Genomic DNA, 12,143 nt, shown 5'->3' on the forward strand with positions numbered 1-12,143 from the left:
TAAAGCTATATAGTGAGCCTTTTATATATTTTAAGTGGTCAGTGCCCTCTACAGGATTGTAAGGGTTTGAAATGTTTGGTTTCTGTTTGTCAGTATGTTTTCCCATTAAAATTCACAGAAATGCATATGAAGGCCATATAGAGTGTTTCTATTTGAGCCATGAAGTTGTTTTAGAATCCTGGTATTTAGTGCTTACAAACCAGGTCATACACACGCATAGAAGCCATCAGTGGGGAAATGCAAACAATGTATTATCCCTGGTATGATAAGGATTATTAGGAACACCTGTTCAATTTCTCATTAATGCAATTAACTAATCAACCAATCACATGGCAGTTGCTTCAATGCATTTAGGGGTGTGGTCCTGGTCAAGACAATCTCCTGAACTGCAAACTGAATGTCAGAATGGGAAAGAAAGGTGATTTAAACAATTTTGAGCATGGCATGGTTGTTGGTGCCAGACGGGCTGGTCTGAGTATTTCACAATCTGCTCAGTTACTGGGATTTCTAGGGTTTAAAAGAATGGTGTGAAAAGGGAAAAACATCCAGTATGCGGCAGTCCTGTGGGCGAAAATGCCTTGTTGATGCTAGAGGTCAGAGGAGAATGGGCCAAGTAATTCAAGCTGATAGAAGTGCAACTTTGACTGAAATAACCACTCGTTACAACCGAGGTATGCAGCAAAGCATTTGTGAAGCCACAACACGCACAACCTTGAGGCGGATGGGCTACAACAGCAGAAGACCCCACCGGGTACCACTCATCTCCACTACAAATAGGAAAAAGAGGCTACAATTTGCATGAGCTCACCAAAATTGGACAGTTGAAGACTGGAAGAATGTTGCCTGGTCTGATGAGTCTCGATTTCTGTTGAGACATTCAGATGGTAGAGTCAGAATTTGGCGTAAACAGAATGAGAACATGGATCCATCATGCCTTGTTACCACTGTGCAGGCTGGTGGTGGTGGTGTAATGGTGTGGGGGATGTTTTCTTGGCACACTTTAGGCCCCTTAGTGCCAATTGGGCATCGTTTAAATGCCACGGCCTACCTGAGCATTGTATCTGACCATGTCCATCCCTTTATGACCACCATGTACCCATCCTCTGATGGCTACTTCCAGCAGGATAATGCACCATGTCACAAAGCTCGAATCATTTCAAATTGGTTTTTTGAACATGACAATGAGTTCACTGTACTGAAATGGCCCCCACAGTCACCAGATCTCAACCCAATAGAGCATCTTTGGGATGTGGTGGAACGGGAGCTTTGTGCCTTGGATGTGCATCCCACAAATCTGCAAGATGCTATCCTATGAATATGGGCCAACATTTCTAAAGAATGCTTTCAGCACCTTGTTGAATCAATGCCACGTAGAATTAAGGCAGTTCTGAAGGCGAAAGGGGGTCAAACACAGTATTAGTATGGTGTTCCTAATAATCCTTTAGGTGAGTGTATTTTGTCCCAGTTGCATATACACTCACTAAAATGCTTTGAGATTATTTGTAAATCACTGTATGAACAGATTCAATTATTATTGTTATTATTATGAGAGACAGACTGGAATGAGGGTACAGTGAACCCAGACATACTGTACAGATGATTATTATTATGAGAGATAAACTGGAAAAGGGTAAAGTGAACCCAGACATACTGTACAGATTATTATTATTATTATGAGAGACAGACTGGAAAAGGGTACAGTGAACCCAGACATACTGTACAGATGATTATTATTATGAGAGATAGACTGGAAAAGGGTAAAGTGAACCCAGACATACTGTACAGATTATTATTATTATTATGAGAGACAGACTGGAAAAGGGTACAGTGAACCCAGACATACTGTACAGATTATTATTATTATTATGAGAGACAGACTGGAAAAGGGTACAGTGAACCCAGACATACTGTACAGATTATTATTATTATTATGAGAGACAGACTGGAAAAGGGTACAGTGAACCCAGACATACTGTACAGATTATTATTATTATTATGAGAGACAGACTGGAAAAGGGTACAGTGAACCCAGACATACTGTACAGATTATTATTATTATTATGAGAGACAGACTGGAAAAGGGTACAGTGAACCCAGACATACTGTACAGATTATTATTATTATTATGAGAGACAGACTGGAAAAGGGTACAGTGAACCCAGACATACTGTACAGATTATTATTATTATTATGAGAGACAGACTGGAAAAGGGTACAGTGAACCCAGACATACTGTACAGATTATTATTATTATTATGAGAGACAGACTGGAAAAGGGTACAGTGAACCCAAACATACTGTACAGATTTCCTCCAAACTCTTCCTTTGTAATAGTTGAATACTATTTATAACAGTAGGAGCCAGCCTTGTAATGGGTGACTTCCAAATGGCTCCCTAATCCCTACACAGTGCAGCCTGGTCAAAACTAGTGCACTACGGTGAACAGGGGGTGATTTGGGACACAGGCATTCTCTTAGAGGGGGATCTAGACAGGATCTCTGACTTCCCCTCTCGCCCCAGGCTTTGGAAACCACGCCAGATCCCTCTCTGTGTTCTCTAACTCCATGATAATGGATTATGAATGGACTGAGGTTTGTTAGATCAACATGTGTTTTGAAACACCGTCTGTGTGCCTTACGTTCGTTCCACTGCCCTCCTCCAATTTCAAAGACCTCTGATAGGCAGACTGGGATATGTCATAATAGTGCTGTAGGACGTCGAGAGCCATTATGATCAGCAGACCATGTCCCTTGCATTCTAAATTATCAGTCTTCAAACTAGACCAAAGGAGAGAGGAAAACCGAGAAAACAAGAGAGGGGGGGGGGGGTGAGAGATAAAGGGAGAGAGAGAGGGAGAGAGAGAGGGAGAGAGAGAGAGAGGGGGAAAGAGAGAGGGAGAGAAAGAGAGGCAAAGGGTGACTGACACAGAGAAGGAGTTGTGGTGTGTCCCAATCACTGGACTGTAGTTCCAAACACAAAATCTGTTGTGGCTGGTTATTAGGCAGCCTTATATCTCTCTGTCACTCTCCCTGTTCAGCCAGCCTCTCATCTCTGTCTCTCTGTGCTCTTCAGTCGGCATCAGATCTCTCTCTCCCCCTCTCTCTCTCTCTCTCTCTCTCTTTCTCTCTCTCTCTCTCTGCTTTTCAGTCAGTCTCAGGTCTCTCCGTCTCTCTTTTTCTGCTATTCAGCCAGCCTCAGATCTCTCTGCCTTTCTCAGAGGGGGACATGGACAGTCTCAATGTCTCCATGTGGTGCCATTCAGGATTTCTTCTTCTACTGTGTACTGAGCAGACATTACCAGAAGGATTTCCTCAGTACATGACAAAAGGTCAGGTCATTCACTCCGTCAAGGTCCTACAAGATTCCAGGACAAAGAAGCATAACGGCCAGATCATTACCGCTTCCTACCACAGTAAAGTCATCTCATCTTCATCCGCTTATCCGGTATCGGGTCGCGGGGGCAGCAGCTCCAGCAGGGGACCCCAAAGTTCCGTTTCCCGAGTCACATTTGCCAGCTCTGACTGGAGGATCCCGAGGCGTTCCCTGACCAGTGTCGAAATATAATCTCTCCACCTAGTCCTGGGCCTACCCCGAGGTCTCCTCCCAGCTGGACGTGCCTGGAACACCTCCCTAGGGAGACGTCCTGGGGGCATCCTTACCAGATGCCCAAACCACCTCAACTGGCTCCTTTCGATGCAAAGGAGCAGCGGCTCTACTCCGAGTTCCTCACGGATGGCTGAGCTTCTCACCCTATCCCTAAGGGAGAAACCAGCCACCCTTCTGAGAAAAACAGTAAAGTCACATACTGTTAAAAAAAAACAACGGAATGTCCTACAGGTGGAGTGCAGGTGGGCCTTACAGGTCCAACACAAACAGACAATAGATCCCACCACCTGAAAAGTGGATTTCCCCATGCCGGGGCCAAAGCAGTCCACCACCTGTCCCTGAGAAACGAACTAGACTTTTCCCACCACATTAACCCACCTCCAAACTGTCAAGTAAACAGCTGCACCATGCCTGAAACCCTGCTCATCTGCATGCATCCAGATAGATACATATTCTGGGACTGAGAATGTACACACGTGTACATCAACTGTAAATGAAAGTACTGTATATAAGATACACAAACCGCTCGTATCCATTTATCTTATATGCTCACCGCCCATTGTATGTATTGGTATGTCAAAGTTTTTTTGTGTTTTACAAGGTATCGCTCTGGGTAGGTGTTAGTGCATGTAATGCACAAATAAAGGTAATTCAGATTTTCTCAGATCAACGCATGACCCTTTAAAAGCAGTGTGTGGACGAGGTACGTCACCGATGCGAGCTCTGCTTCATTTTTCTCATGGGTCTTCTAGACTCCTCAAGACGCACCTAGGAGACTACTACCCTTTGACTTACGTGCCATTTCCTTCTATAACCACTAGAGGGGGTTCTCTCCTGAGAAATGCATTGGGGTGAATCCGAAGCAGAGAATATCTTACTGCCATGCAATTGAAAGTTCAAAGAGCGGTTTTCAGTGTAGGTCATCCTGGTCTCCCGAACGGTGGCCGGATTCATTTGAGATGTCAGTATGGTATTATACATAGTAGACCAAGCAAGGGTGGAATTTTGGAGTCAATCAAAATACCACCAAATTATAATAATACTCATATAATATTAGTTTTATGGTGTTCCTACACGTAAATATAAATATTACATGCTCATAAAATTAGAACCAGCCCTTAGAACCTACGTTTAAGTTCAAATCAAGAAATGGGAGAGGTCTACCAAGCACACTAATCATTGCTGAAGATTTTGTAAAAAATAAAAAGAAGAAAAAAGTTTCAATGTGTTGCAACTTGCACACACATAACCCGGTGGGGCATTCAAAAAGATAAATGTATTAAATAGGTTCAGATGTGTGTGTAACCTTTTAATTATAGACAGGTTAGAGGGGGTCCACTTGTTTACAAGTATATGTCTACTATTATATTCTGTCTATCAAAACGAAAAATTCGAAAACAACTATTTGCTCCAATATGGCTGGTGTACGGGCTCCAGTTTCATCCTCAAAAAAGTGTTGAGAGAAAGGGGTGTTGGCGCTTGCGTAGAGCGCGCTTGCCGCGTAGTTTTCCCATTTTCTGTAGGAATTGAACCGGTGACGTCATCTGCTGCGTCCAGAGCGCTCTGTGTTTCCGAGCTTCAACATTCACTCGGCGTGTTGTAACCACCAGAGAGGCAGTGTAGCATCCGAAGAAAAGGGCGCTATAGGTTTGAAGACGAGAGGTTTCTCTTTTTTATTTTATGACATGGGATATTTTCAACACTTGCCGCAGTGACTGAGATCTGACGAGCTTGTGAACAATTCAGTTCGAGAGGAATGTGAAGCCACATTGTGTTCACAACAGATTTTTTTCTTAGACAAATTATGAGTGGGCTTGTATGGATCATGCATGATCAGAATGCATGAGGTGTACATGACTATGCATGAGCACAATCCATAGCCTCACTAGGCTGTAAAGCAAGCCTTTCTCAGTTTATCCCTAGCCTGCTGCCTGTGAAGCTACCTTTGCTATTGGCAGTGCGTGGTTGCAGGGCGCAAAGAGAACGGACAATCGCCCGGACTATTCGAGGCGTTCGGATGAGGTGTTTGAATATATTCTTTGATTTTTAGAATTATTGCCAACTTTTTATTCAGTATCTGATAAAGAGGCAATGCCATTCGGCATTGCAAAGGTGTTTGCAATGAGGTTGCTCTTCGTGGGATTTCTACTCAGTTTGGAGATAACATCTCCTACAGGAGCTTTTGATGGTAAGTGACATTGTACTGTTGTAGCTTTGTTAAACTGTATTCCCAGTCTTTAGCAATAGGCCTATATGCAAGTAATGTAGCCAGTCCGCCAGATATCCGAACCTGCTTTTTGCCCGAGCACAAATGTATTCTTAGCGGCACTAGCCTTCAGACTAATAAACTAGTGATCGATATAGGCTTCCAGTGATCATAGGTGCCATATTTGTGAGACATAGCATAGGATAGTAGTTTACTCTTCCCATATTTTGTCTATGTCTATTTTCATAACCACCTGTCTGTAGCGTAACACGATTCCGTTAGCGGGTTGTTGACATGACAAAACAACTGTCGTCAACTAGCCTGCAGATGTGTTGAGAATTATATGGATGCAATTTTTTTCTTGGAAAAGGGATTCACTGCGATGCATGGTTACGTTGACTTCAGTGTTGTGCTGCCTGCGGCTCTGTTTGACTCCTATGTCTATTTAGTCCCAGGAATGATTCAAAATATGCATGCCCTTTGTTCTTCTGTTGTTGACATGCTAGTAATGCAATATTGGCTAAGGTTATTCATTGGGTAGACAAAATGTCACAGAATGTAAGTGAACGGAAAAGGCCTGTTTGTCCCCAGTCGTAGTTATATCGACAACAAAACACGTTTCTCTTGAATCGATCAGTAGACTACACGGACATGATCAATAGGCTTTGCGCCAATTTCGCCGCTTTAGAATGCTCCCTAACATTTATTTGATTCTCATGTCCTAACGACGGCCTATTTCTGCATGTGAATCATTTATGGTTCAGAATCAATGACTGTTCTTAGGATTGTTATAGTGAGGCTACACCTTTAGCGGGATCAGTTCAAACCGACTCCTATTGTTGAAATGCCCATGTTTATTTATACATAGGTAGGCTATTGTCGTGGCTTGTTCCGACGTGCAGCGGCTGTTAGAATGTCTGGGGAACTAAACAGCTATTCCGACTTGAACTACTTTCTCGATGACAGTCAGGCAGATGTATAGAGAACTGAATGGAATAATCGAGTCAGTGTCAGCCTAGCATCCTCGTGTGCTTCTCAGGCCTGCATGGGACTAGCTTGACATGAATGATCCGGTCTTGTATTTATTACAATAGGCCTGCTAATGAATATTGTTGATAAGGATCTGTCGTTTTATAAAATGCATTCTTGCAACAGTTATACTTCATATCTCGTGCGATAATATGTTAATTCACTTGCCGAGCGAGAAAATAGTAACATTGTTGCGGTGGTTATGGAATCTGCGACGTCGTGGCGATATCACCTGTCAAAAAGACACGCTTTTCTATTAAAGTGTGACTGGTTTATTTATGATATAATTAAATACAACGTATTGACCGTTCTTGTAGCATAGTGTTGGCCTACTCATACTAAATTTGAGATTTCTAATGAATCCACAGCCAGATTTTGGACTGAGAATTGATTTCCTCGCGAACCTTTTACTCACGTAGACCTTAGCTGTTTTAGGGGTATTTTAAAACTACCTCATTAGTGGCGTAGTGAGCCAGCACCACCAGTTAGAAAACACAGTTTTACTTTTCAGCCCACTAAAACGCCTTCACCAAAATGCCCCACATTCTTTTCAGTGACATGCATACATAATGCATGGGGGTTTCAAGGCTTTGGCAGTGTGTTTGTTAAGTTCCCGACTGATTTGAATAATAGAGTTGGCCTACATCCGCTCATTTTGTTCCTAAAACTGAGATTGCAGTGGGTTGCACTCCACCTTGATGCACGTCCTCCATATCGGGCGTGTTGTTAAGATGGACTCCGCAGGAGAGGCCAACCAATGATGCTGTTTTGACAAAGCAGAACACATTAGCATAACTTTCGCGTTCATTGAAGGAGTGCTTCAGTCACCACCGTCTCACAATGTAAGCAAAATGCCTGTGATAATAAGTCAGTAATATTTAGTGTTGTTAACATTATATTTATCATCTTAGCTCTTAACCAAGGCCTGGGGGTTAGTTTGTTACACATGGGCCATGTTCATTAGGGAATGCAAAGGCAATTTGCAACAGAAAATTATAATGAGCCCTCCCTCTTTCGGTCCCTATGCTTTCGTTTGATGTCTAATGACTTGAGCATTTCGCTGCACCATATGCAAGAATGTGTATATGACCAATTCCACTTTGAAACAACTGAGATGTTTAGGCTGGTCTAAACTCTGGAGGCAGGGAGAGCTGGAATCCACAATAAAAGCACACCCAGACTTGTTTCAGTGAGGTTTGAACAAAATAAGGTGGTAAGGGGTGCTTTTTATTTATTTAGTTCCTGTTACAGTCACCCACTGAAGTCTACGGTAAGGAACCTTTTTGAGGTTATGTTATAGAACTCTGTGTGACCAGGCATAGGATTGTACACCTCCCCCTTGTCTCCCACCTCCGAGTTCCCTGGGAACATCTGGACTGGGCCAGGCCATTAATCCAGAGTGTATGTGGCATGACGGGGGGTGGGATTACTGACTCCTGCTGACTCCTCACTCACCCCGATAAGAGGAGAGAAATAATAAGAAAAAAAACTTTACCAGCAGGAGTCAGTCAAGCTGAATTATGAACAGTCTGTCATCAGGAACATTATGTACTCTACAACCTGGTGAGGGAACTGTTGGTGAAACACTGGAAAGTACAGCACAATGACTTATCTTATTGTCGGCTCCAATTGCACTGATGCAACAATGTACTAACACGGTACAATGTGCCAACATCTGTCCGGCTGGAGGACCCTTGTATGTTTGGACGACGTTAGGTGAGAAATGTGGAGAAACACTCGACAGTCACAAGTAGATGCTCATGCTAAGCTACAGTCTGAGGCAGAAGACGGGTCAGACGAGTGTGTGGGAGTGGGATGCTGTTCTGCTAGGGGCCCAAGGGTGCTGCACTGCTAGAGGCCCAAGGGTGCTGCACTGCTAAGGGCCCAATGATGCTGCTCTGCTAGGGGCCTAAGGTCAGCAACTTGAGATAAAACATGTGGATTCACCCGGATCACCACAGGGCTCAGCTGGAAGGACGCAGCTTGAATTGAAATGAGACAATTGCACAAGCCAAGGTCAAAGGTCATATTTCAGCACCATTCAGTGGTCCTTTCTGTTCCGGGATTCTCGTGGCTGGCTGGAGGTTTATCTGTTGCTGTACAATCAAGACTTGTTTTTGGCCTACCACAGATATGCAATCCAGCAACATGGGAAAGCGAGTTGATCACATGTTAATGCTGTAAGGAATAATGAGATCTGCGCCGATATGTTATGGACCCAGTGAAGGTGGGTAGGTAAAATCACTGGGGAAGCCAAGTTGGGGGAAAGAAAATCCATATTCCAATCTCTGTAAATCGTTATTCATTGCTTATATGTACGCGGTTGTATGGCAAAGAGCAAATTACTTGAATCTTGTACACACACTGTGGTTGAATAAATTCCTTGACAGGTTTGAGTCACAAAACCACAAGTTGGAAAGAAAGCCAAGATCTGCCTGCGCTATTCCAGCACCATGTTAACACAAATCATTCTCATAACCTACCGCAATGACACCTTAAGATTGCAACCCAAAAAAAGCAATACCATTTTATATGTATCACTATTAACTTTATTTGGCATTGTGTTGCAGTCTACTATGTGTGTGTGGTGCTCACTTTGAAACACGTTTTGGACTCATCCTTTGGCCCATGGCGTTCTCCTCTTCATCTTGTCACCATGTTAAAATAGATTGACTTCAGACAACAGAAAATACATGCATTTAGCTTTTGGTCCTAGGTACTAACTAGATTATGGAAAACGTTACCTGGCCAAATGCAGTTAATGATCTAACTTCATGCCAATGACAAGGCATCTAATTAACATTTAGCAGGGTTGAACTCCTATCTAATCAGCCCTGGGGCAACTGGGATGTGATGAAATCACTGGCCATTACAGAGAATTTGCGAAATTAAAGTTAAATTATCTCTTTCTATTTTTCTAGTAAAAGGATGATAAACATGCCTTGGCGTCAGTCAGTCGAGCCCGACAGCATGAAAAACATGGCCTACACTGAGATAGAGAAGCTCTGTTTCGTGATCTCTTCTCTGGTGGAGAATTAGTCACTTGCGAAATGGAAGGAAAATTCAAGAAAGCAGAAACCAAATTAAAGAGACATTCAAGATTGTTTTTGTTTTTATTGGTCCACATTTTTGTGGATGCCTGGCTTCCCTTGGCTTCCACGAGTATGAGCCACGGTATGGACCGAGAAGATAGACTATAGTCCATATACAGTGACTGTAAGTGGGGGGAAAACAACTGACGTTTTAAAAGTAGTGTTGTGACTTTCTCTGCGTGTTTCTGGACCATTTGAGTGGACCATGCTGGGACCCAGGGCAGCCCATACGGTATGTGTTACACAGGCAGATACCCAGGCTGTGCTGCATCCTCCTATCTGGGTCCAGGATCATTTCAACGCCAATCGATGGGCAACGTGTGACTTGTGAGGTCTAAGGCCACATGGAACAATACAATACGATGGCCTCTCAGAATGCAGATATGCTAATGTTGGGGTCCCTGGTTGATCAGTTTAGTACTCTGTTCCATCCGCAAACGTGCCTTCCAAACGAGTCTTGATCACTGTGTGTTTAGTGTCATTGTCATGCTGAAAGATAAGATTTTTGACAATCAACAATGGCCAGGTCCCTTAAGACTTCTACTCATGGTCGATGTGTGCACGTAGGTACCAGATACTTCTATTAGATGCTGGGCAAGCACTTCCGTGGGTTTCCTTCTGTCCCTAAAGGAAGGGCTGAAGAGGTCCTAAGAAAATGCCCTCTGTGATTATAACCTTTTGTGTAGGTCAGAAGGTGAAGAGTGAGTGTGAATTCCAGTGCATCAACGTTGTTTCCCTGACCCCATAATGGTCTATGGCTCCTGGCCTCTTCTCAGAACATGCACTGGAAACTGCCCAAGAACATTCTAGAACCTTCTGGATCCTCTACACATTCAACACCTTGAAGATTTGCCTTTTATTTAGACCTTTTCCGTTTAACCCGGGGAACATTTTTGTTTCTGCTCTGCTGCCAGCTCCTTACGGCGTTAGAGTTGTCATGATCACAAAGAGATCGGTGACCAGATGGCCATAGAGTTGTCATGATAACAAAGAGGTCGGTGACCAGGTGTTCCTTGCTTGGCCAGCCTGTCTCAGGAGAATGTCGGTTGATTGGGATATTGCCTGGTGGGCTGCAGCATGCAGATTAAGCTTTGAGTTGGCTTTAAGCAATCTCTAAAATACCACTCCAGATCCTCTGAAGTACGTGACTGGTTAATGACATTTCAGAAAGAGCACTTAATGCAGCCTTAAATATGTGATGCGTAGGAGAATATAGCTGGGCTTTCTGGAGTTAAGATGCATATGCCTCTGTGTTATCTCAAGGCAGCAGTTTAGCCTGTGAATAGATCGTAATAGAATCAGGCTCATGTTGGTGGGTGTTTACTAATACTTCCTTTCAGGAGACCGTGCAGATTGAACCTAAACAGAAATATTAGTGGAATAATAAATAATGCAGAAGTATCCTTGATAATAACTGTATAAAATCCCCTTTTTTATCCTCCTCCTTCCAGTATGGTATTGTTGGTTCTGCCTGGAAGCTAGAGGTGCGGTGCATACCAAATGGCAGCCTGCTTCCTTCGTAGCGCACTACTTGTGATCAGGGTTCGTTGAGGTGTGGGGTGCAATTTGGGCCAAAGCGCAGATTACCGTGACTGCCTTCAGTGTGACGCTCCTGTACGAAGGCGTGAGGCTCGCAGATGAAAGACTGTTTGTTGACGGTGAATAGCAGGGGTGTGTTGTAATTGGTGTTTTCTGTTAGCAGCTACATCACTGTTGACTCTGTTTAGCTCCTATAAGACCCCGAAGGGAGCACAACGGTTTATTCAAAATAACGTTGGGAACCTGTGGGTGTGGAATGGTGGAGTGAAAATGCCTTGGTTTCTCTTTAGGTTGTAGAAACAGGGCTTTGTCTTTTTTTTCCCTGCCACACTGTTTTGATAGTTGGACGTGGTTTGTCATTATTGCCCGAACTACCAATGGAAATGTCTTTAGCTTGTTTTTGCCAGAGCTGGCTGGAGCCAGCCATGTAAACTATTACACATCTGTATGGCATTTTGTAGTTTTGTTTGTGTATAACATGCCCAGTAAATGAAATGGTCTTGTAACTTTTTCTCTGAAGGGAACTTTTATCACGTTTTTACGTTATTAATAGTTTGTTCTTTTTAAGTTGTCAGTATCCTGTCAGTATATCTTATACTGTTAATATTTTTTGCTTTGTGATATCCTTAGCTTTCAAAGCAGTTATCGATATAACGGATAGCAGTGTAGCA

At 43.2% G+C, this 12,143-nt stretch overlaps 1 protein-coding gene across 3 annotated transcripts in view; it reads left to right on the forward strand.

Moving 5' to 3' along the window:
• The first annotated feature begins 5,179 nt into the window (after window positions 1–5,179).
• Window positions 5,180–12,143, forward strand: part of lrp1ab (low density lipoprotein receptor-related protein 1Ab) — a 105,611-nt gene continuing 98,647 nt past the window's right edge. For 2 of the 3 annotated variants that reach the window (XM_034295824.1, XM_034295825.1), the window contains exon 1: window positions 5,180–5,794. In XM_034295824.1, coding sequence (XP_034151715.1) covers window positions 5,698–5,794 — 97 coding nt within the window. In that variant the 5' untranslated portion in view covers window positions 5,180–5,697. Of the gene's footprint in view, window positions 5,795–9,016; window positions 9,069–12,143 lie in introns of those variants that run through there. The other variant, XM_034295826.1, reaches the window with a different exon arrangement.

This window comes from Esox lucius, chromosome 12, assembly GCF_011004845.1.
Source record: "Esox lucius isolate fEsoLuc1 chromosome 12, fEsoLuc1.pri, whole genome shotgun sequence".
Lineage (NCBI taxonomy): Eukaryota > Metazoa > Chordata > Actinopteri > Esociformes > Esocidae > Esox > Esox lucius.